General features: G+C 41.2%; 1 protein-coding gene across 2 annotated transcripts in view; it reads left to right on the top strand.

The window, feature by feature from the left end:
* The window catches only part of LOC137348033 (mitochondrial glutathione transporter SLC25A40-like), a 64,217-nt gene that overhangs the window by 10,115 nt on the left and 27,351 nt on the right, over nt 1-26,751 (top strand). For both annotated transcript variants that reach the window (XM_068013127.1, XM_068013136.1), the window contains exons 2-5: nt 343-450; nt 3,938-3,997; nt 4,334-4,440; nt 14,892-14,959. In XM_068013127.1, the coding sequence (XP_067869228.1) occupies nt 357-450; nt 3,938-3,997; nt 4,334-4,440; nt 14,892-14,959 (329 nt within the window). In that variant the 5' untranslated portion in view covers nt 343-356. The remainder of the gene's footprint in view (nt 1-342; nt 451-3,937; nt 3,998-4,333; nt 4,441-14,891; nt 14,960-26,751) is intronic.

Raw genomic sequence — 26,751 nt, 5'->3', positions numbered from 1 at the left:
GGAACTGAGTTGTGCATTGGATTAGACGGTGGCTTTTCACCTCCTGGGACTAGGTTTCAACTGCAACAGCTGGCATTTAAATAGAGCCTTAAAGTAAAATTATCTCAAAAGTGCTTCACAGAGTTATCAAAAAAAGATTCATACTGAGACACAAGGAGATATTAGGACCGGTGACAAAAGCTTCGTTGAAAGAGGTGGGTTTTCAGGAGAATATTATAGGAGGAGAGATGTGGAGACCAGTACTAAATAGAATTCGTAACAGTAGTACAAGAATCTGGAATTGCTATTTTTTCCATGTTTTGGAATCATTTATCTCATGTCATACTTTCTTTTTCTGTGCAGTGGAATAAAGCAAAATGGTGAATCAGTCGCACCTTGGTGTAAATGGAATCACGCCTATCCAGCAAATGATAGCTTCATGCTCTGGTGCTTTTATGACTTCATTGATTGGTTAGAACATGCATTTACTTTTTATATTTTTGATAATATATACACAAATGCTTAGACTTCAGTTTAATTATGTGTGTCTGTATGGACTTGGAAATTTCCTGGTGACCCCAAATTGGGGAAAGGTAGATTATAACAAAAATTGTGAAAGTTTGCAGGAGATGTTGTATCACAGTACGTTGTCATACCTTGTTGAAAGCCTTTTCCACTTCCACGTAAACTGCCCGTCTGTGCTCTTTCTTGGATAAAGGCTTGGGAGATGTGCTGTGCTAGTCATAGCAAATTCTTTGCTCTTGTTTGTTCCTCTCGAACTTTGCTTGGCTTGAGTTGAAAATGTCATTGCCCTTAAGCTGATGTCAGAGGCAGTATATAGAACATAGAACAGTACAGCACAGTACAGGTCCTTCGGCCCACGATGTTGTGCCGAACCTTTAACCTACTCGAAGATCAAACTAACTACCTACCCTTCATTCTACTATCATCCATGTACCTATCCAAGAGTCGCTTAAATCTCCCTAATGTATCTGCTTCTACCACCACCGCTAGCAGCGCATTCCACGCACCCACCACTCTGTGTAAAGAACCTACCTCTGACATCTCCCCGAAACTTTCCTCCAATCACCTTAAAATTATGCCCCCTGGTGATAGCCCTTTCCACCCTGGGAAAAAGTCTCTGACTATCCACTCTATCTATGCCTCTCATCATCTTGTACCCCTCTATCAAGTCACCTCTCATCCTTCTTCGCTCCAATGAGAAAAGCCCTAGCTCCCTCAATCTTTCTTCGTAAGACATGCCCTCCAGTCCAGGCAGCATCCTGGTAAATCTCCTCTGCACCCTCTCTAAAGCTTCCACAGCCTTCCTATAATGAGGCGACCAAAACTGAACACAATATTCCAAGTGTGGTCGAACCAGGGCCTTATAGAGCTGCAGCATAACCTCGCGGCTCTTAAACTCAATCCCCTGTTAATGAAAGCCTTCTTAACAACCCTATCAACTTGGGTGGCAACCTTGAGCGATCTATAGACATGGACCCCAAGATCCCTCTGTTCCTCCACACTACCAAGAATCCTGTCTTTAAGCCTGTATTCTGCATTCAAATTCGACCTTCCAAAATGAATCACTTCACACTTTTCCAGGTTGAACTCCATCTGCCACTTCTCAGCCCAGCTCTGCATCCTGTCAATGTTCTGTTGCAACCTACAACAGCCTTCCACGCCATCCACAACTCCAGCAACCTTCGTGTCATCGGCAAACTTGCTAACCCAGCCTTCCACTTCCTCATCCAAGTCATTTATAAAAATCACAAAGAGCAGAGGTCCCAGAACAGATCCCTGAGGAACACCACTGGTCACCGAGCTCCAGGCTGAATACTTTCCATCTACTACCACCCTCTGTCTTCTATGGGCTAGCCAGTTTTGTATCCAGACAGCCAACCTCTCCTGTATCCCATGCCTCCTCACTTTCTGAATGAGCTACCATGGGGAACCTTATCAAACGCCTTGCTAAAATCTATATACACCACATCCACTGCTCTTCCTTCATCAATGTGTTTTGTCACATCCTCAAAGAATTCAATAAGGCTTGTGAGGCATGACCTGCCCCTCACAAAGTCATGCTGACTGTCTCTAATCAAACCATGCTTTTCCAAATAATCATAAATCCTGTCTCTCAGAATCCTCTCCAATAATTTGGCCACTACTGACGTAAGACTGACTGGTCTATAATTCCCAGGGTTATCCCTATTCCCTTTCTTGAACAAGGGAACAACATTTGCCATCCTCCAATCATCCGGTACTACTCCAGTGGACAGCGAGGATGCAAAGATCATCGCCAAAGGCGCAGCAATCTCTTTCCTCGCTTCCCGTAATATCCTTGGGTATATTCCGACTGGCCCCGGGGACTTATCTATCCTCATATCATTCAAAATTTCCAGCACATCCTCCATCTTAACCTCAACCTGTTCGAGCATATCAGCCTGTTCCACGCTGTCCTCACAAACAACCAGGTCCCTCTCACTAGTGAATACTGAAGCAAAGTATTCATTTAGGACCTCCCCTACCTCCTCCGACTCCAGGCACAAGTTCCCTCCACTATCCCTGATCGGCCCTACCCTCACTCTCGCCATCCTCTTGTTCCTCACATAAGTGTAGAACGCCTTGGGATTTTCCTTAATCCTACCCGCCAAGACTTCTTCATGTCCCCTTCTAGCTCTCGTAAGTCCATTCTTCAGTTCCTTCCTGGCTACCTTGTAACCCTCTAGAGCCCTGTCTGATCCTTGCTTCCTCAACCTTAAGTAAGCTTCCTTCTTCCTCTTGACTAGCTGTTCCACATCTCTTGTCATCCAAGGTTCCTTCACCCTACCATCCCTTCCTTGCCTCATCGGGACAAACCTATCCAGCAGTCGCAGCAAGTGCTCCCTAAACAACCTCCACATTTCTGTCGTGCATTTCCCTGAGAACATCTGTTCTCAGTTTATGCTCCCCAGTTCCTGCCTAATAGCATTGTAATTCCCCCTCCCCCAATTAAATATTTTCCCATCCTGTCTGCTCCTGTCCCTCTCCATGACTATAGTAAAGGTCAGGGAGTTGTGATCACCATCACCGAAATGCTCTCCCACCGAGCGATCTGCCACCTGGCCTGGTCTGTTGCCAAGCACCAAGTCCAACATAGCCTCCCCTCTAGTCGGCCTATCTACATATTGAGTCAGGAAACCTTCCTGGACACACTTGACAAAAACTGCTCCATCCAAACTATTTGCACTAAGGAGGTTCCAATCAATATTAGGGAAGTTGAAGTCACCCATGACAACAACCCTGTTACTTCTGCACCTTTCCAAAATCTGCCTCCCAATCTGTTCCTCCGTATCTCTGTTGCTATTGGGGGGTCTATAGAAAACTCCCAACAAAGTGACTGCTCCTTTTCCTGTTTCTGACTTCCACCCATAATGACCCAGTAGACAAACCCTCTTCGATGACCTCCCTTTCTGCAGCTGTGATACTATCCCTGATTAGCAATACCACTCCCCCACCTCTTTTACCTCCCGCCCTATTCCTTTTGAAACATCTAAACCCCGGAACATCCAACATCCATTCCTGCCCCTGTGATAGCCACGTCTCTGTAATGGCCACAACATCGTAGCTCCAAGTACTGATCCATGCTCTAAGTTCATCACCCTTATTTCCAACACCATTTATTTTTCTGTATCGCAGATTGCAGTGTTTAGAAATTGTTTCTAATGTCAAAGTAACATATATTTATTAAATAATTGTATTGTGTAAACAGTATTCACTCTCAAATAATTGGTTGAATTTGGCTGTTTTTCTGCTTTGTTAAATGCAGTGTGCAATTGTTACTGTTGGGAATTAAGCCACAACTTTGCATGTAGTTTTGTGCTTGGTATTTGTTGATAACAAACCATAATTTTGAACATGACCATCTAAATATGCTACAAAACAATCTCTTTATAAGTATTTTTCCATTCTTTTTCAGTTACTCCATTTGATGTTATAAAAATACGGCTGCAAGCACAGAGAACTCCATTTTATAAAGGTAACTGCTAAAATAAGTACAAGCTAATTTTTTTTTATTTAATAGAGACAAACTAGAGTAACACCTTTCCATGTCTCCCTAATTGAGTAGCAGAGCATTACCATGTCTCAGGGAATGTTTGTCTACCAAAATAATTGTGGAGACTGCTGCAAGTATTTTGTAACTATAGTATTTACAGTTGGTTCCAATCTATTAAATCTGTTGCAAAATTGATTTTATTCTATGTGCTATCAGTGTTTCTAATCACTGCATTTTTCATGTTGCATTCATCAACATTTTGTGCATGACAGTCTATACAATTCTACTAATTTAAAATTTATATATTTTTAATCATAGGAAAATGCTTCCTGTACTGTAATGGCCTGATGGACCATTTATGTGTCTGTGAGAATGGAAATGCTGTTGCTTGGTATAAAGCACCGGGGCAATTCAGAGGAACATTGGTAAGCATATTAGTTTCATTGTGCAATGTATTCCCAAGAGAGATTCAAATACTTGAGAAAGTATCCTAATGAATATAGATTTACTTATTCATGTAATGTCTCTATGTACCAATGATTATAAATGCAAGTTCTACAACTTGCAAATATATGAATTTTGTATGGATAATTAGTAATTTTATAGGTCCTCACATAAATCCTACTTGTGCATATATAGTTATTGGGATCACCAGCACATATGGCAAATGACAATCCAGGTCTTTACAAAAGCAAGATTAATGCAGATGCTGGAAATAATTGGGTTAGACAGCATCTATGGAGAGAGAAAGTTAATGTCTCAGGTCAAAGAACTTTCATCAGAACTGGAAAAAGTTCAGAGATGTAACAGGTTTTAAGCAAGTACAGAGGTAGGAAAGGTGTTGGGATGGGAGGGGAGGAAAGAACAAAAAGGAAGGTCTGTCACAGTGTGAAAGGCAGAAGAGATTAAATGACAAGGGATGAAGATGCAAGGTAAAAGAGGGAGCTAGTAGGACTATTTAAAAATCTTGTCTGGAGTGCATCCACCATTGTTAAATTCTAATAAATGGAAATTCCAAAGTAAATTTTGACATTTTATTCTGTACCAACTATCTTGTCACACCACTAGGTGGTGGTGAAAACCTCTTTATCACTTTGCATGGCTTCATCAGCTCTGCTGTTTCCACATCTCCAGAGATGAGCTGCTCAGTCTTCTCCCACTAATCTTGGTTTTATTTACTGTCTGCAGTCTTTTCACCCTAGATTCAGAGGCATGATCTCTATACCAGTTCCAACAACTCCTATAGGTCAATGGCCTTTTTGCTGTGCTACTTCTGACCCCTTTTCTGGGTCATCTTCACTCCTGCTCATTTCCGAGGCCTGCAGCCACTGTCCATGTCTAGGTCCGTGTTAGTTGCTAATGCTTGTCTGGCCTCCAGCTGACCTTGCCACTGCCCCCACCCTTTTTCAGACTGTGGTCACCCACAACCAGGTCGAGCACCACTATTTCTGTTCCTCCCCTTGGCCTGACATCCCAGCCCATTCCCACTGGCCTGGCCTGACCTCTGCTGGTTTCTTTTCACTCCCTCCTCTAGTATTTAGCATCCACCTGGTCTCAAACACTGCTACTCCAATGCCTGGTAGCCCATTCTTCCTGTTTATCCGGACATCATTTTTCTAGCTCCTTTTCACGAATTTCTGGGTTCCGCAAGCTGCCTATTTATTTTCCTGCCCCCATTGCTGCCTCCTGCACCCTATGGTTGGTGTTGGTGCCCTGCTGTGGCCACTGCTAAAATTCAGCTCATTCTACTGCCTGCTCCATCTGGCACCACTGTTGCATTTTTTAAAAGTTTGAGGGAGAGAAGAATGGATCCAAGACTTAGTATTTTAAACTTAAATAAGGGCAATTATGAGGGAATGAAAGCAGAGCCAGCTAAAGTGAACTGGCAAATCAGGTTGAGGGATAGGCCAATAGAGATGCAGTGGCAGACATTTAAGGGGATATTTCAAAATACACAGAATAGATACATTCCAACGAGAAAGAATTCCAAGGGTAGGACCCACCATCCGTGGTTAACTAAAACAATTCAAGATCGTATCAAACTTAAAGAAAAATCCTACAATTGCACAAAGATGGGTGGCAGGTCAGAAGATTGGACAGAGTACGAAAGAAAGTTAGCTAGAAATGTAAAGACAAAGAGTAAGAGTTTCTACAGATATTTTAAAAAGAAAAGAGTTAACAAAGTGAGCGTTGGTCCTATAGAAAGTGAGTCTGGGGAATTATTAGTGGATAATAAGGAGCTGGCAGATGAATTGAACAGATATTTTGTATCAATCTTCACTATTGAGGATGCAAGTAACATCCCAGTATTAGCTTTAAGTCAGGAAATGGAAGGGAAGGAGGAACTCAAGAAAATTACAATCACCAGGGAAGTGGTACTGAGCAAATTGTTGGAGCTGTGGGCTGACAAGTCCCCAGGTCCTGATGGACTTTGTCCTAGGGTGTTAAAAGAAGTGGCTAGTGAGATAGTTGATGCGTTAGTTTTAATTTTCCAAAATTCCCTAAATTCGGGGAAGGTTCTGTTAGATTGGAAAATAGCAAATGTAGCTCCTTTTATTCAAAAAGGGAGGGAGACAGAAAGCAGGAAACTACAGGCCTGCTAGTTTAACATCTGTCATGGGGAAAATGTTAGAAGCTATTATTTAAAGACATTATAGCAGGGTACTTAGAAAAATTTCAAGGTAATCAGGCAGAGTCAACATGGTTTTGTGAAAGGGAAATCATGTTTAACCAATTTATTGGAGTTCTTTTGAGGGGATTACATGTGCTGTGGATAAAGGGGAACCGGTGGATGTATTGTATTTCGACTTCCAGAGGCATTTGATAAGTTGCCACATCAAAGTTATTGCAGAAAATAAAAGCTCATGGTGTAGGGGTTAACATATTGGCATGGATAGAAGATTGGCTAGCTAACAAGAAACAGAGTAGGTATAAATGGGTCACTTTCTGGTTGGCAAGATGTAATGAGTGGTGTGCAACAGGGATCAGTGCTGGGGCCTCAACTTTTTGCAATTTATATAAATGACTTGGATGAAGGGATTGAAAGTATGATTGCCAAATTTGCTGATGATGCAAAGATAGGGGTGGGGAAGTGACTTATGAAGAGGACATAAGGGGGCTACAAAGGAATATAGATAGGTTAAGTGAGTGGGCAAAGACCTGGCAAATGGAGTATAATGTGGGAAAGTGGGAAATTGTCTGGCAGGAAGATTAAAAAAGAAGCATATTATTTTAAATGGTGAGAGATTGCAGAGCTCTAAGATGCAGAGGGATCTGGGTGTCCTAGTGCATGAATCGCAAAAGGTTAGTATGCAGGTACAGCATGTAATTAGGAAAGCTAATAGAATGTTATTGTTTATTGCGAGGGGAATTGAATACATAAGTAGTTACCCCGTATCCTTAGACTATGACCCCTGGTTCTGGACTCCCCCACCATCGGGCACATCTTTCCTGCATCTACCCTGTCAAGTCCTGTTAGAATTTTATAGGTTTCTATGAGATTCCACCACCCCCCCCCCCCCCCCCAACCCCCTGCTCACTGTTCTGAACTCCAGTGAATATAATTCTAACCGACTCAATCTCTCCTCATATGTCAGTCCCGCCACCCCAGGAATCAGTCTGGTAAACCTTCACTGCACTCCCTCTATAGCAAGAACATCCTTCTTCAGATAAGACCAAAACTGCATGCAATAATACAGGTGTGGCCTCACCAAGGCCCTGTATAATTGCAGCAAGACATCTCTGCTCCTGTACTCGAATGCTCTCGCTATGAAGGCCAACATACCATTTGCCTTTTTTTACTGCCTGTTGGACCTGCATGCTGACCTTCAGCGACTGGTATGCAATGAGACATAGGTGCTCTTGTACATTCCCCTCTCAGTTTATAGCCGTTCAGATAATCTGCTTTCCTGTTTTTGCTACCAAAGTGGATAACCTCACATTTATCCACATTATACTGCATTTGCCCACTCACTCAACTTGTCCAAATCACCCTGAAGCCTCTCTGCATCCTCCTCACAATTTACCCTCCCACCAGGTTTGTGTCATCTGCAAATTTGGAGATATTACATTTAGTTCCCTTATCTAAATAATATATATTGTGAATAGCTGGGGTCCTAGCATTGATCCCTGCGGTACCCCACTAGTCACTGCCTGCCATTTGGAAAAAGATCCATTTATCCCTAATCTTTGTTTCCTGTCTGCCAACCAATTTTCTATCCATCGCAATACACTACCCCCAATCCCATGTGCTTTAATTTTACATGCTAATTTCTTATGTGGGACTTTGTCAAAGTCTTTTGAAAGTCCAAATAAACCACATCCTTTGGCTCTCCTTCATCAACTCTACTAGTTACATCCTCGAAGACTTCTAGTAGATTTGTCAAGCATGATTTCCCTTTCGTAAATCCATGCTGACTCAGTCCGATTCTACCACTGTTCTCCAAGTGCTCTGCTATAAAATCTTTGATAATGGACTCTAGAATTTTCCCCACTGCCGACGTCAGGCTGACTGGTCTATAATTCCCTGCTTTCTCTTTACCTCCCTTTTTAAATAGTGGGGTTACATTAGCTACCCTCCAATCTGTAGGAACTGTTCCAGAGTCTATAGAATCTTGTAAGATGACCACCATGTATCCACTATTTCTAGGGCCACTTCCTTAAGTACTCTGGGATGCAGACCATCAGGCCCTGGGGATTTATCGGCCTTCAATCCCATCAATTTCCCCACAGTGTTTCTCTATTAATACTGATTTTCCTTCAGTTCTTCTCTCTCACTAAGCCCTGTGTTCCCCAACATTTCTGGTATGATATTTGTGTTTTCCTTTGTGAAGACAGAACCAAAGTATGCATTTAGTTGGTCAGCCATGTCTTTGTTCCCACAATTCCCCTGTTTCTGACTGTAAGGGACCTACATTTATCTTCACTAATTTTTTTTCCACATACCTGTAGAAACATTTTAGTCAGTTTTTATGTTCCCCGCAAGCTAGCTCTCATACTCTATTTTCCCCTCCTTAATCAATCCCTTGGTCCTCCTTTGCTGAATTCTCAACTGCTCCCAATCCTCAGGTCTGTTTATTTACTGGCGAATTTATATGCCTCTTCCTTGGATCTAATGCTGTCTCTACTTTCCCTCGTAAGCCATGGTTTGGCTACCTTTCCTGTTATTACTTTTGCGCCAGACAGGAATAAACAATTGTTGCAGTTCATCCTTGCGCTCTTTGAATGTTTGCCATTGCCTTTCCACCGTCGTCCCTTTAAGTAACGTTTCCCAATCCATCATAGCCAACTCACGCCTCATACCTTTGTAGTTTCCTTTACTAAGATTCAGGACCCTAGTCTTAGAATCAACTATGTCACTCTCTATCTTATATGATAGACTTCTGTCATATTCTGGTCACTCATCTCCATGGGGTCTCGCACAACTAGATTGTCAATTATTCCTCTCTTATTACACAATGCCCAGTCTAGGATGGCCTGTTCTCCAGTTGGTTCGTCAACGTATTGGTCTAGAAAACCATCCCGTATAAACTCCAAGAATTTCTCCTCTATGGTATTGTGACTAATTTGATTTGCCCAATCTACATGCAGATTAAAGTCACCCATAATTACAGATGTTCCTGTTTCACATGTGTCTCTTAATTTCCTGTTCCTATAAAAGGATAAATCCCATATTGTTGATTGATATGGCTGATAACCTTTTGCACCACGCAATTACTGGGTAATTGCATCTCCTTGACCTACAAGGAGCCCTTCTCTCTGGCCGCTGTCTGAGGCTGAACCAAACTTCACAACCTTGGCATCCTATTTGACTGAACCTGAGATGAGCTGCTGACTGCATATCTACTCCCTCCACAAAACTGACTACTCCCATATCTATAAAGTTGCCTGTGTCCAACCCTACTCAGCTCATCTGTTGCTGAAATTCTCATGCATGCCTTTGTTGCCTCTAGACTTGACTATCCCAACATTCTGCTGGTCAGCTTCTCATTTTCCACCCTCCATAAACTTGAACTCATCCAAAACTTCGCACATAAGTCCAATTGTGGCTATGGCCTTCCAAGTTAGATCATCACCCACATAGTGAATTCTTGCCCTGAGAGATCCATTCTTGGTGGCATCACAACCATTCACACTGCATTAGCTGAAGTTGTTGAATGGATTATTAACCTCAACATTGAACTATAACTGCTTCCCAACCATATGACTATATATGCTCAGGCCTCATTCTTGACACTACTCCAATCTCAAATACTTGTACTCCTTCACTTCTACTCTTCAAATACTCATTACTCTTCTCTTTCATTATTGTATATCAATTACTACCTATCCTGAAACATCCTCATTAATTTCTTTAATATTCACCAAGCCCACAACTCCTAATCTCTCCAACCCCCTTAATTACTTCTCCGTCCCTCTGAAATCATTACTTGCCATATAAACTGTTGCCACACACCGCATTATCTTTTCTACCATTACAAATGAAAATCCATTGGTAATGCTATGGGAAAGTTGCTGGCATGTTATTAAATTTCTTTACTGTGTGACAAGTATTAAGACTTGCAAACAAAAGTAACACTTTTAATGGGCACACTGTCCTGCTTATTAAATTACAATTGAACTTACCTGTAATTACTTTTCAATGCTGTTGTGCCTCTAAAACTGTCTCCCAGTTGTGTATTGGAATTCAAGTTCTGGGGAGTGGGCCAGCTGCCATTGCCAATCTTACTAAATAAAATGAATAATGGCAGTAAATTTTATTCATTTTCCCCATTTTTTGTCAGCCTTATTACATTTATTTCTTGCTGTTTCTCCCCACTTTCCGGATAAGGTTGCTTTCCATTCATGAAAGTCAATTTCCCTGATTTTATAAAAATAATTATCTGCCTATTAACTTTCTACAAAAATGAAGTAGTTATCTAACTTTTTTAAAAAAATATACAGAGTACCTCTGCATTTTTTTTTTACATTTCATGCTTGTGTTTCCAACTATTGATGTAAGGACAACTGTACACTTTTTTTGTACGTGGCAAATACTGCATTCAATTAATTTGCTGTCAAATTGTTTTGAATCACCTTTCTATCTTTGTGTCTCATTGCTATCATTTATCTATGTAAAGTCTTTGAATTTACATTGAGTAAGACAATTTTTACGGTTTACACCATGTGAATTTTTACTGCAAAAGAGCAGTTACCTTTTAAAAGGGAGGAGTTCTTTGAAACGTCGAGGCCTATCAGTTCTATTTGTTTATATATTTTGCATCTCCAAATTCTGTGGCAGTCTGCATTTCTCCATGTATTCTTTAGGGCTGCTTTCCTTTCTTAAAGTCCACATATTTATTTCATTATTTCTGTGCATTGCTGCCATATGGCCAACATACAATAAATTGTTCCTGCTTTTTAGTAAACTTAATTTCCCCAACTTCTGTGTTCAGTTACCTACATTTAATTCATTTTCTGACTGCCTATTTGCTACCTGTAATTTATTTCCCACCATTCCTCTCCATTCTATTCAAGGCAGCGTATTAGTCACACAGCCCATGTAGTTATTTACTTAATTTTCTAGTTTCATGCCAAATTTTATAATTAATTCAATAAATGTATTTTTTGCTGTTGCTTCGTCATTCTATAATGCTTTCATCAATGCTTATTTATTTTGTGTGTGTGTGTGTGTGTGAAGACAGTTCCCACTTTCAGAATAATCCCCAGCTACATTATTCATGATTTTAAATTGTACTGCATCTTTCCCTGTGCCACATACCTCTTGCCTCCACCTTTTGTAACATCGTACATTTATGTCCTTTTATATATTCTCCTTTGCTTCTATTTTTTATTTTTTATTCTACTTCCCTTCCATTCCCCTACCCAGTGAGCATTTATTTGGCTGTTTCTGCTTATGGGTAATTTGTTTCACCAAAAATATTCAAGTCCTGCATAGAGCTGCTTCATAATTTCACAGTTCAGGTGCTTTCCCTATCACACTTTGTGAATAACACTTTTTTCTCTTATAAAACATACCCTCTGATTAACCATGAGCAACATTATGGATGAGTTGCAAGAAATAAGCTTAAAGTTGCTTCTTGCTGACACCTACTGTTTGTCATTCTCTTACATAAATGCAACCTCCCTACTCCACATACACAAAATGATGCTTACAGTTACTACATGCAATTACATAGAATATACAGCTGTTACAACCAGGTGTGAAAGGTGTCTAGGGGTCTGTTACTATCTTCATCTGGTCTTATTGTAACCGGGTTTAATTTTAAACACACTGTTTTGAGCTCCCCCTTTGTGAATCCACGTTCACTGCTTTCCAATTATATGTGCTCATTTCTTTGCCAAACAGGCTTTCTTTGGTTTAAAGAAGATGAAATTTATTAAACCTTAAACTCTAACACGGTTGACACCTTTGGATATACGATGCGCCCATGCTAGCATGCACACATAATACACACATGCAAATAGGGACAGAAAAGAGCAGAAGAAAAAATAAATGGAACAGTTTGAGGCAATCTCTTGTTACTGTACTTCGAGCTCGCTGTAGTCCTTGATTGAAGATATGATCTTGTGTTTCGTTGGGGTCCAGTGTTCCTTTTAAACCTTGCTCATGTGGGAGACTTCTCTCTTTGAGTTTCCAAAGCTGATGAAAGTAAGGTGAAGGCAGACAGGAGAGAGGTCTTATCAAACCAGGAGCTTTCTGATCTCAAGTACTGTTTTCTCCAATTTATAACTCTCAGTTCAAACCTCTGCAACAGCCAGTTAGTCATGTGATTAAAACTGGTCTGACCACTTCTGTGTGTTGCGGAAGCAACTATTGGGTCCCCATTGTTTCAACACTGTCTGTCTGTTACTATGCAAAAATGTCTTTCCAGTCAGGGGCTTGCACTTATTAAGTTTTAATGTTCATGTGGCAAAATAATGTGAGCCTCAGTCTTGGCAGGTAGGAGGTTTGCCTGACAACAGCACAGAAACAGGCCATTTGGCCCAACAAAACCATAGGCTACACTCTAGCCTCTGCTCATCCAACTCTTGTAAGCATAACTCTCTCTATCTTCTCCCTCATGCTTGTCTAGCTTCCCCGTAAATACATCTATGCTATTTCCTTAGCCACTTCCTGCTGTAGCAAGTTCCACATTTTCACCACTCATGGGGAAGTTTTAAAAATTCAGTTTGTGGGCTGTGGGTATCAACCAGCATTTATTGCCAATCTCGAATTTGCCCTTGAACTGAGTGGCGTACTAGGCCACTTTAAGAGTCAACCACATTGCTGTGGGTCTGGAGTTACATGGAGGCCAGTCCAGTTAAGGACAGCAGATTTCCTTCCCTAAAGGACATTAGTGGACCAGATGGGTTTTTAGGACAATCGACAATGGTTTTATGGTCATCATTTAGACTAGCTCTTTAATTGCAGATTTATTAATTGAATTCAAATTTCCCTATCTGCCATGGTGGGATTCGAACCCATGTCCCCCGAGCATTAGCCTGGGCTCTGGAATTCAGAAGAAACTTGTTTACCCAATTCATTGTTTTGGTAACTATCTTGATACTATCTTCTTTTGCTCTTCTGCACAAGTGGAACCTCTCTCTCTCACACTCTAACTCTCACTCTCCCTTTCCGTCTGTCCATCCGTCGTCCGTTGTGTCTACTGTACAAATCATTTTGTAACGTTACAGACCTATTGGGTCACCTCACAGCCTTCTCTTCAAGAGTGAACAGACCAGCCTGTTTATCCTTACCCAATAGCATTCATTCAATGCTATACCATTATGTTTATGTAACAATACTCAAGAATTATATAAAATACTTTATACAAAAATATATATTATAAATTGTGATGGCCCATAATTTGCTGTCAGTAAAACAGTGAGGTTAATGACACTCCCCATTATTTATCTGCAAATGCTACAACAACTGCAGGCAAGGGCAGATGTGCCGTTAAATGTGGAAATCCAGAAGTTGCTGTCTGAGATGTGCCATTCTATAAGCTGCACGAAAATGGCTTCTTGCTGGTTGGCTCACCATTGGAAATGTATTAAGTGGAGAGAACTTGCTATATTTCCATGTTAGAGGGAACTGTTCACCACAGGCAGTTAAGTCTTGGCCATTTCAGTCTAAGTATGTTTTTAACGATATAATAAATGTTAATTACTTGTAATCAATCTCCTTGACAGTGAAAATTAAGTGTGGTGTCTCATTTCTCCAAGTTTTAATTGCGGTTTAAATACGTAAAATATATATTTTTTTCTTTTTCCTTCCTTTCTTTCTTTCCCTTGCTCAATTTCTCTTTTTTTTTTACTTGATTTGTCATTGAATTTGCCCACTCTACACTTCCTTCTCAATTGTCCTGTTAATTTTCAGTCTGCTTGATTTAAGGAGATGCATAGTTGTTTGCCCTTTCACTCAGTCCCAGATGCCTGTTTTCCCTCACTGCTTCATTATCAGCTTGCATTCTCGGCAACCTGCCACACACACTCACACTCGCATTCACACACAGTTCACGCCCTCACATGTTTGAGGGGGGGTGGTGGGTAAGTCTAACTAATGGTAGATGATATTGGATTCCTTGCTATAGCAAACTGAGCCATTATATCCTCAATGTACTTATTTTGCATAAGTATGCAGTTATTACCAGACTGACACTTCATTCCATCATACTATTGTTACATTTCAAATGCAGCACTGATTTCAGGCCCTATAACTACTGCATTACGTACCAGCTGAACCAGATGTCTACTTTTACGAAAGATTTTAGTTTTTAGAAGGAAAAAAGCAGTCAACGTGCCTTACCAGATGTAGATCTGTCTTTTGAAAGTGTTTTGTTTTAAATCATTGTTTGGCATAACGCAATGATTATTTTTCATTTCTGCGTTCTAGGATGCATTTGTTCAAATTGTTCGTAATGAGGGACTAAAGTCACTCTGGAGTGGACTTCCTCCAACATTGTAAGGTTATTTAAATAATGCTGTCATAAGGTTAGAAACTTGACCTGCAAAGCTATATTTTAATACAAGCAATAGAATATATAAATGTGTCTTTAAGTGTGGTTCAGCTTTGTCATTAAAAAGTCACAATTAGCGAGGAACGAAACTGCTCTTACTTTGGAAATCTTTGGTAGGTGACTGTTAAAGACAAATATTTTAAAATGGCTAAAACAAAACCAGAACAAAAGCTAGAAACATACAGCAGGTACAGGTTCACAAAAGAAGGCAGAACCTCAGGTCGACAATGCTGTTAAAATGCCAAACAGTTCAAAGTTCTATATCCTCAAAATGAAATTGAAAAGCTGAGAAGTTATGATGAGCCCATATAAAACCTTAGTATGACTTCAATTAGGGTGCTGTGTGAGATATTGGGCTCTGTGCTACATATTTAGTGTTATTAAGGCTTTAGAGTGGGTAAAATGCAGAATTGACTGATTTATTTTTACCTGATATGAGAAAAAGCAAAGTGAAAGGTTTTAAAAAAATTTTATTAGACCAATGCAGGTTTAAGATATATGATTTAAGATATATGAATAGTAAGGAACTGATTTCCCTTGAGGGAAAAATGGATGGAAGCACGATGTGCCTGAGGATCAAGCATGAAACTGAAACCATCTTGGGGGCGGTGGGGGGGAATATAAATGGGCAGTGTTGGATCTGCCACTCGTTATGCACTAGTCCCAACTTCAATGTAAAGTAAAATAAGATGGAGTGTACAATGAATGGCCGATCCAATGACATCCATTTTACATCTCTGCCGAAGTTCAAAATTCTGCCTAGTGAGATGCCAATGAAGTGTAGTGGGGATCCACCAACGTTGAAAAGAGAACAGCTCAGCCAGGAGATTAAAATACTATATTCCAATGGAGGACACTCCAGCAAAAATGCTATACCCAACCTTACCTCTACCCATTTTAAATGGCTATATTTTCAAAAATAAAGCCATGATAAATCTGGCTAAACCTGACACTTACAGACCTGTCAGTTTAACACTGGAAAGTTAACTGCCATTTGGATATGTATGGACTAATATGGGAGAGCCAGCATGAATTCCTTTTAAGGATGAATTGTGTTTGACTTCAGTTTTTTGATGAGGTAATATAGAGGGTGCATGAGGGCATATCAGTTCATGGGTATATGGACTTTCAAAAGGCATTTGATGAAGTACCACTTAGAGTCATAGTTATAGAGCACAGAAACAGGCCCTTCGGCCTATCATGTCCGTGATGGCTATCAAGCACCTATATATTCTAATCCCATTTTCCAGCACTTGGCCTGTAGTCTTGTATGCTATGGCGTTTCAAGTGCTCATCTAAATACTTCGTAAATGTTGTGAGGGTTCCTGCCTCTACCACCCCTTCAGGCAGTGTGTTCCAGATTCCACCACCCTCTGGGTGAAAATTTTTTCCTGAAATCCCCTCTAAACCTCCTGCCCATTACCTTTAATTCTATGTCCCCTGGTTATTGACACCTCCGCTAAGGGAAAAGGTTTCTTCCTATCTATGCCCCATATAATTTTGTATACCTCAATCAGGTCCCCCCTCAGCCTTCTCTGCTCTGAAGAAAACAACCCTAGCCTATCCAGTCTCTCTTCATAGCTGAAATGCTCCAGCCCAGGCAACATCTTGATGAATCTCCTCTGCACCCTTTTCAGTGCAATCACATCCTTCCTAAAGTGTGGCAACCAGAACTGTACACAGTATTCCAGCTGTGGCCTAACTAGCATTTTATACAGCTCCATCATAACCTCCTTGCTCTTATCTTCTATGCCTCAGCTAATAAAGGCAAGTATCCCATATGCCTTCCTAACCACCTTATCTACCAGTGCTGCTGCCTTCAGTGATCTATGGACAAGTACACCAAGGTCCCTCTGACCCTCTATACTTCCTAGGGTCCTACCATCTATTGTATATTCCCTTGCCTTGTTAGTCCTCCCAAAATGCATCAACTCACACTTCTCAAGATTAAATTCCATTTGCCACTGCTCTGCCCATCTTACCAGCCCATCTATATCGTCCTGTGAGCTAAGGATTTCCTCCTCACTATTTACAACACCACCAATTTTCGTGTCATCTGCAAACTTACCGATCATACCTCCTATATTCACGTCTAAATCATTAATGTACACTACAAACAGCAAGGGTCCCAGCACCGATCCCTGTGGTACACCACTGGTCACAGGCTTCCAATCGCAAAAACAGCCCTCGACCATTACCTTCTGCTTCCCTGCCACTTTTGGATCCAAATTGCCCTGGATCCCATGGGCTCTTAGCTTCTTGACCAATCTTCCATGTGGGACCTTATCAAAAGCATAACTGAAGTCCATGTAGACTACATCAACTGCTTTACCCTCATCTACACACCTAGTCACCTCCTCGAAAAATTCCCTCATTTGTTAGACATGATCTCCCCTTGACAAAGCCGTGCTGACTATCCTTGATTAATCCCTGCCTCTCCAAGTAGAAATTAATCCTGTTCCTCAGAATTTTTTCCAATAGTTTTCCTACCACTGTCCTCTAATTACTTGGGTTATCCCTACTACCCTTCTTGAATAATGGTACCACATTCGTTGTCCTTCAGTCCTCTGACACCTCTCCTGCAGCCAGAGAGGATTTGAACATTTGTGTCAGAGCCCCTGCTATCTCCTCCCTTGCCTCACGTAGCAGCTTGGGCTACATCTCATCTGGGCCTGGGGATTTATCCTCTTTTAAGCCTGCTAAAACAGCTAATACCTCCTCCCTTTCAATATTAATATGTTCAAGTATATCACAATCCCCCTCCCTGATCTTTACACCTACGTCGTCCTTCTCCATAGTGAACACAGATGAAAAGTAATCATGCAAAACTTCACCTGTGTCCTCCGGCTCCACACATACATTGTCACTTTGGGCCCTAATGGGCCCTACTCTTTCCCTGGTTATCCTCTTGCCCTTTAATACAAAACGGCTTGGGATTTTCCTTTATCTTGCCTGCCAGTGTTTTTTCATGCACACTCTTCGCTCTCCTAATTACTTTTTTAAGTACCCCCACTACACTTTCCATACTCCTCTAGGGTCTCTGCTGTTTTTAGCCCTCTGAATCTGCCATAAGCCTCTTTTTTTCCTTATCAATCCTCTATATCCCTTGACATCCCTGGACTTGTTGATCCTACCCTTCACCTTTACAGGAACATGCTGGCCTTAAACTCTCACTATTTCCTTTTTGAATGACTCCCACTGGTCTGATGTAGACTTTCCGACAAGTAGCTGCTCCCAGTCTACTTTGGCCAGATCCTGTTTTATCATATTGAAATCTGCCTTTCCCCCAAGTCAGTACCCTTATTTCTGGTCCATCTTTGTCCTTTTCCATTACTCTGTAAGATTTAAGGTAATTTTGGTCACTATTCCTGAAATACTCCCCCACTGAAATTTATACCACTTCTCTGGCTTCATTCTCTAAGATTAGGTCCAGTACCGCCCCTTCTCTTGTAGGACTTTCTATGTGCTGGCTCAAAAAGCTTTCCTGGATGCACTTTAACAATTCTGCTCCCTTTAAGCCTTTTGTAGTAAGACTATCCCAGTTAATATTGGGGAAGTTGAAATCCCCTACTATTATTACCCTATTATTTTTACGCCTCCTGCTCCTCTATCTCTCCCTGACTGTTTGTTTGGAGGCCTGTAGTACATGCCCCATTTTTGTTTTTAAGTTCTACCCATATGGCCTCATTTGAGGAACCGTCTAAGATATATTATCCCTCCTTACTGCAGTAATTGACTCCTTGATCAAAAGTGCAATGCCACCTCCTTTTACACCTTCCCCCCACCCCCCCGGCACGCCTGAAGATTCTATACCCTGGAATATTGAGCTGCCAGTTCTGCCCTTCCCTCAACCATGTCTGTGACAACAATACTATCTCATTCCCATGTGTTCATCAACTCCCTCAATTCATCTGCCTTACTTGTAAGACTCCTCGTGTTGAAATAGATTCAATCCAGCCTTGCATTATTCGCTTGTGCGTTAACAGGTCTATATTTGCTCTGTCTTCCAGACTGACTTAGTTTCTCTTCTATATTTGGTTGTGCATCACCCCCTACTGTATCTCCACTCTGTATCCCATCCCCTTGTCAAATTAGATTGTCGATTGTTGTAAAAACCCATCTGGTTCACCTAATGTCCTTTTAGGGAAGGAAATCCGCTGTCCTTACCTGGTCTGGCCTACATGTGACTCCAGACCCACTGCAATGCGGTTGACTGTTTAAAAATGGCCTAGCAAGCCACTCAGTTCAAGGGCAATTGGGGATGGGCAATAAATGCTGGCTGAGCCAACGATGTCCATGTCCACACCCCACAAATAAATTTAAAAAAAAAACACAATCTCTCAGAAATACTAGGGAACCAAGGGACTTGTAAAAATGAGGAACTGAAAGAAATTGGTATTGGAAATCTATAAGGAAGCAGTACTCTTTTTTAAAAAAAAAATTTAATAGGATTGAAAGTTGATAAATCCTGGGGCCAGTTGAGCTACTGCCCAGAGTTTCGAAGGAGGTGGCTGTAGAGATAGCGGATACATTGGTGGTTATCTTTCAAAATTCTATAGCTTCTGGAAGGGTTCCTGCAGACTAGATAGTAGCAAATGTAACCCCACTGTTTAAGAAGGGGGTGAGAGAGTAAACAGAACTACAGACCTGATTGATGTCTGTAGTAGGGAAAATGTTAGAATCTATTATAAATGTTGACATAACTGGACACTTAGAAAATAATGGTAAAATTGGGCAGAGTCAACATGGATTCATGAAAGGGAAATCACGTTTGACAAACCTGTTGGAGTTTTTTTAGGATGTTACTAGTGGCATAGATAAAGGAGAACCAGTGGATGTGGTGTATTTGAATTTTCAGAAGGCTTTTGATAAAGTCCCACACAGAAGTTTGGTAAACCAAATTAGTGCACGTGGGATTGGAGGTAATATACTGCTATGGATTGAGAATTGGTTAATAGACAGAAAGCAGAGTAGGAATAAATGGGTCATTCTCAGGATGTCAGGTTGCTACTAGTGGATTACCGCTAGGGTCACTACTTGGGCCACAGCTGTTTACAATCTATATAAATGATGTGGATGTGGGAACTGAATGTAATATTTCCAGATTTGCTGATGACGTAAAACTAAGTGGGAATGTAAGTTGTGAGGAGGATGCAAGGAGGCTTCAAGGGGATTAGGACAGGCTAAGTGAATGGGCAAGAACATGGCAGATGGAATATAATGTGAATAAATGAAAATGTGAAGTTGTTCACTTTGGTAGAAAGAATAAAAAAGCAAAGTATTACTTGAATGGGGAACGACTGCAGAATTCCAAGATGCAGAGGGATCTAGGTGTTCTAGTGCATGAGTCACAAAATGTTAGTATTCAGGTACAGCAAATAATAAAGAAGCCTAATGGAATGCTACCCTTTATTAGAGGAATTGAAAATAAAAGTAAGGATGTTCTGCTTCAGTTGTACAGGGCATTGATGAGACCACATTTTGAATACCGTGTGCAATTTTGGCCTCCTTATTTAAGGAAGGATGTAAACGCGTTGGAGGCGATTCAGAGGAGGTTTACTAGATTGATACGTGGAATGAACGGGTTGTCTAAAGAACAATGAGGTTCCTCTTATGAGGAAAAGTTGGACAGACTGTGCTTATTTTCACTGAGAGGTTGCGAAGTGTTGAGGATGTCCGAAAGGACTTGGGTGCCCTTGTTTCTGAGTCATTAAAAGCTAGTATGCAGGTGCAGCAAGCAATTAGGAAGGAAAATGGCATGTTGGCCTTTATTGCAAGGGGATTTGAGTAAAGGAGTAAAGATGTCTTGCTGCAATTGTATACAGCCTTGGTGAGATCACACCTGAAGTATTATCTAAGGAAGGATAGACATCCTGTAGAGGGAGTGCAACGGAGGTTCACCAGACTAATCCCTGGGATGGGGGGATTGTTTTAGGAGAGATTGCAGAAACTGGGCCTGTATTCTCTAGAGTTTTGAAGTATGAGGTGATCTCATTGAAACGTACAAAATTCTTACAGGGCTGTTACAGGGTAAATGTGGACAGGATGTTTCCTCTGGCTGGTGAGTCTAGAACCAGGGGACACAGTCTCAGAGTAAGGGACAGGCCATTTAAGACTAAGGTGAGGAGGAATTTCTTTACTCGGGGCACTGAATCTGTGGAATTCTCAACCCTAACTGGCTGTGGAAGCTCAATCATTGAGCATGTTCAAGAAAGAAATTGATAGATTTCTGAATACTAACGACATCAAAGGATATGGGGACAGTGGGGGGAAATAGCGTAGAGGTAGATGGTCAGCTGTTTGGCGGAGCAGGCTCAATGGGCCGAATGGCCTGCTTCTGCTCCTATTTCCTATGAACCGAAGAGGATGTAGATAGGGTGGTGGAATGGACAGACACATGGCAGATGAAAACTAACAGAAAAGTATGAGGTCATAAACTTTGGTAGGCAGAATGAGGAGAGTCAATACAAGCACCCCCTTTAAAATTATGCCACTTAGCAAGAACAGACCGACCTGGTGGCAGTGCAGGTTAACAAAGAAGTTAATAAAGCATATGGGATCCTGGGTGTTATAAATAAAGGCATGGCATTCAAAGCCAGAAATTTGTTTAAACTTGTGTAAAACATGTATTTGGCCCCCACTGCAGTATTGTCTAATTCTGAGTACCATATATTAGGAAGGATATGAAGACTTTGGAGACAGTACAGAAGAGATTTTACAAGAATGGTTCCATGGATAAGGGATTATCGTTGCATGCATAGACTGGAGAAGCTAGGGTTTTTGCTCTTGGAGGAGAGAGCGCTAGGAGGAGATTTGACTGAATGTTTTGACCTGAAGGGTTTAGGTAGAGAAATTGTTTCCAGTGGCTGAAGGGTTGATAATCAGAGGGCACTGATTGGCTCTTTTGGCAGAGGTGACATGAGGAAAAAATATTTTTTTAATGCAATGACTGGTTAAGATTTGGAATGTGCTGCCTGTTGAGACGGTGAAAACCGGTTCAGTAGTAACTTTCAAAAAGGAATTGGATAAAAACTTTGAGAAATAATTTCCGGGATATGGTGAAAGAATGGGAAGAGTGTGACGAAGGATTGCCCTTCAAAGCTCTGAGCAGACTCAATGGGCTGAATGTGTCCTGGGCTGTACTTATTCTTTTGATTCTATGAAGGCAAATTTTGGTTGATTTGAGTTCATACTTTTGTTGCAGTTTGATTGCATGCTTCATCTGATACTGTATCTTAATTAAATGTATTCATTTTCTGGTGTTCAAACCTGCTGCCTTAATCACTCCTAAGACATGTGAACTAATTTTGTCTTTTCTCCATAATCTTTGTATACCTACCCTTGGAGTTGGCAAAAATAACTTGATTGGGAAAAGGTGTCTTCTTTTCCGCCAAGAGATATACTTGATTGCTGGCCAAACTCTTTCTCTCAACTTCCATCTATCCAACCCCTTCTGATCTGATTTGTACAATTGTCAGCTTTAAGAGAAAGGTGATATTTTTGGATGGTGTTTCGCTTTCAATTCTAAATTCAATGGCCTTGATAACCTATTTATGCTACTCTTTTTATTTAGCCACTTTTATCCCTGCCATGTCTGTGTTACATACTTGATCGTCTCTCTGAATTCCAGTAAGACTGCTGGTCCTAATTAATATTCCTGCCATCATCCTGTCACCAAATTTACACTTCACCTGGGTTGTCTTTTTTTAATCTCTTGCTCTTTACCTGCCTTTCTTTCTGTTAAAACCTAACTTGTGTTCATTTTTTCTTTAAGAAAGTGAACTCACTTGACTCTTAGATTGCATATTAACTTATTTTCTAAAGGTTTGGAAGCTGCTGATAGCACATTGAAAGTTCTGGCTTAATTCATGATCAACAGTGCAGTTTATAGTATGGTTGTTTTACTAACGATCCTGTTACCTATATTACGCACACACAGGTCAGAAATTCCACTCTTGAACATTTAATGCATCATTTATCACTGCCTCTGACATCTCCAACTTTTTTTCAATAGGGTTAGGGAGTCTGAAACTGCATTCCATTACATTGTTTCCTATAAAAACTGTGATAATGGATAACTAGTTTCCTTGCAATTGGGTCCATCTGGGCTGTAATCAATGAATCATCTTTTTTCCATTTAACTCGTGTGTTCCCCAAGAATCTGCCTTCTCTGCCTGTTGCATATCAATGACCTCCTTCACTGGTCATCCAACCTTATCCAAATTTGATAATTATTCCACTCTACATTCGATGGGAGGCAGTTCACCACCACCTTTTTGAGGGCAATTAAGGATGGGCAATAAATGCTAGCCAGTGATGCCCACATCCCCCCATGAACGAATAATAAAAAAAATCCATGACTTCTTTCAGGCTTCACATTGTCAATGCGTACCATCTCTATCTATCACAGTGTGAAGGCTGAATTGCTACAACCTGCTTTCCATACCCTTTGGGGAAATTGCATTTCCTATATTACAATAGTGACTACACTTCAAAAGTGTTTTATTGGCTGTAGGTCCCGGAAAGCACTATATAAATACAAGTCTGTCTTTTTCATCTTGTGCTTCAATAACAGGTTCTTCATGTCTCAATTTTAATCAACATCTTTTAGCTGTATCCTTTCTTCATCTATTGATATTCTTGGATATCCTTTCTGAACTTCAGTACTCCACAAATGTCCTCTATATTGCCAAAGAAACATTATTTTTCATTCTAATCACTTTTCCTCTCTCAACAACTTTTATCTCTGCCCCAAATGCTGTTACCTACAACCCACACCCCCCATGGGCTCGCAGTTTTCTCACATCATCCCCTGGCCTATATTTCAACTCCTTGGCCTTTGTTTACCTCATAGCTGCTGTGGCACTAGTGACCTGATCTTACCTTAGTCTTTGACAGAGGACTGCGCCAGCATACTTTTGATAATGACGTGTGAGGCTAAGGATTGGACTATCCTTGGACCTCTACATTTTTGACACAAGGATTATACCTTAATCCCCTGCTGCGTGCCCAGACACCAATCTTCCTGAATTTTTGTACCTAAATCTGTAGAAAGTCTATTGGGTAACCAACTACCCTCTATGCTGTCGCTTAAATATAAACAGGTAGTAAAATCTACCCCACCTTCTCCCTCCCTCCTGATCTGCTTTTAATCATAAACCACCAACTCACAAGTTACACAACTTATTTTTCCCAATCTACAAATCAGAAATCAGCAAAACCAAACAATATATTTTCCCACTTTTTGTTTTAAAATTTCTTTTGGCCACCATATTATTTGTTCAGCTAACCAACTACATTTTAGGTTTAGGCAGCAATCGTTAGCAAATCCAGCTGTTCATTGAAAGGTTGGTGGTTTGAAGCCAAGCTGGGATGAAGGCCATCACTGTTTCAAGTGGGTGCATTGCTTATAATCTTCCAGAATCTTGGGAATTTTGGAAAGGTCCCAGAAGATTGGAAAACGACAAATGTAACATTCTGTTCAAGAAAGGAGAGAGACAGAAAGCAGGAAACTGTAGGCCAGTGAGCCTAACATCTGTCATTAGGAAAATGCTGGAATCCATTTATTAAGGAAGTAGTAACAGAACATTTAGAAAATTGTAATACAATCAAGTAGAGTTGACATGCTTTTGTGAAGGGAAAATAATGTTTGACAAGTTTATTCGAATTCTTTTGAGGATGTAACAAGCAAGGTGGTTAATAGGGAACCACTAGATATAGTGTATTTGGATTTCCAAAAGGCATTTGATAAGGTGCCACATAAAGGGTTACTGCACAAGATAAGGGCTCCCGATGGAGGTAATACATTAGCTTGGATAGAGGCTAACTAACAGGAAACAGTTGGGATAAATGGGTCACTTTCAAGTTGGCAAACTGTACCTAGTTGGGTGTCACAGGGATCAGTGCTGGGGTTTGAACTATTTACGATCTATATTAATGACTTGGATGAAGGGACCGAGTGTATTGTAGTCAAATTTGCTGACAATACAAAAATAGGTAGGAAAGTAAGTTGTGAGGAGGACAGAGTCTGTGAAGGGATATAGATAGGTTCACTGAGTGGACAAAAATTTGGCAGATGGAGTATAATGTGGGAAAATTAGGTTATTCACTTTGGGAAGAATAGAAAAGCAGAATATTATTTAAATGGAGAGAGACTGCAGAATGCTGTGGTGCAGAATGATCTAGGTGTCCTCATCCATGAATTACAAAATAATTAGGAAGGCAAATGGAATGTCGGCCTTTATTGCAAGGGTGATGGAGCCTAAAAGTAGAGACGTCTTGCTACAATTGTATAGGGCGTTGGTGAGCCCACACCTAGGTACTTGTACAGTTTCGATCTCTGTATTTAAGGAGGTGAAGTGTCCTCTCCATGTTTTTTTTTTTGGCTGCATACCCTGGGCAGGATTTGAAGACACAGATTTGCTTAGCATCTGCAAATTCCTGTTGACCTCAGACTGAATCCAGAGGAAGGGCAGGAGCTCCTACACCTGGAACCCACTCTGTTGCAGGAGTTGCTGGAAGGTGCTTGCTTAAAGGGGATCACCAGCTTCCTATAGGACTCCACTCCAGTGCCTTTGATTCTCTCAAGCCAGACCCACAAGGCAGTGGGTACTATTTGACCCATAGCTGGGAGCTGATTGGATGCCAGGGTGTGTCCACACATTAGTGGACGTGCATGTCGCATCTCTGGGGATCAGGGTTCCTCTGAGACCCCCTGCAATTCAGCCTAGTGCCTAGTTGCTGTGCGTCACTGTAAGGAGGCACTACAGTGGTGCTTGGTGATGCAGAGGCTATGTGCTGGCAGGAGAGACTTAAGCACTCTGCTTCCTCTTAGTAGTAAGATAGCCATGCAACTGCACTTTACTCATAATATCACCTTGTGGCAGAACCGCTGCCACAACTATAGTTGTGGGACAGGGTGTTGTCTCTGCCTGTGATCAGACTCAACTCACCACTAGTATCACTCATCAGACCTGTTTCTTGATTTAAGAGCTCAGCACATGCATTCGAAAGGCAGCCACCAACTTTGGCCAACTAACAAAATGGGCATGGATAAACTACGACAGGACTAAGATGCTGATCTACAAGGCCTGTATCCTCAGCACATCGACGTATAGCAGCAAAGCCTGGACAACATACACCTACCAAAAAAAAAAAGCTCAATAACTTCCATCTCTGGTGTCTATGACCCACCCTCTGCATCACAGAAAGACGGTCACCAATGAAGCAATCCTTTCTAGGGTTAACATGCCAAGCATGCTAGCACTAATCAAGCAAAGAAGGTTGCACTGGCTTGGGCATGTGTACCAGATGCAAGATGGCTGCATCCCCAAGAATATGCTATACGGGGAAGTAGCCTGTGCCAGGAGACCAACAGGGCGCCCAAAGCTCCGATTCAGGGCTGCTGTCAAAAGACATGAAAGCCTTCAATATCAATCACAACCAGTGGGAAGCTCTAGCTGACGATCAATGCAAATGGTGACACCAGCTGTGGGCAGGAATTTGCCACTACCACAACATGTAGTTTCAGAAGCTGAAGACACCAGCTCTGCAACAGGGCGTCAGCAGAGATCATCCCACACCTCCAGTAAGGGACAACTTCATGTGTGGCTCTTGTGGCAAACTGCCCTTCCAAAATGGGCTTGGTCAGCCATTAAAAGGAGTGCAGCAGATGTTCTCCTCTGACCTCTAAGTTCTGAGGCTTTATTCCCATCATCTCTCATACTTGTGTTGGAG

Source organism: Heterodontus francisci, chromosome 2 (genome assembly GCF_036365525.1).
Source record: "Heterodontus francisci isolate sHetFra1 chromosome 2, sHetFra1.hap1, whole genome shotgun sequence".
Taxonomy (NCBI): Eukaryota; Metazoa; Chordata; class Chondrichthyes; order Heterodontiformes; family Heterodontidae; genus Heterodontus; species Heterodontus francisci.
Note: the sequence above shows the minus strand (reverse complement) of the source record. Positions and strands in the feature narration are given on the sequence as shown.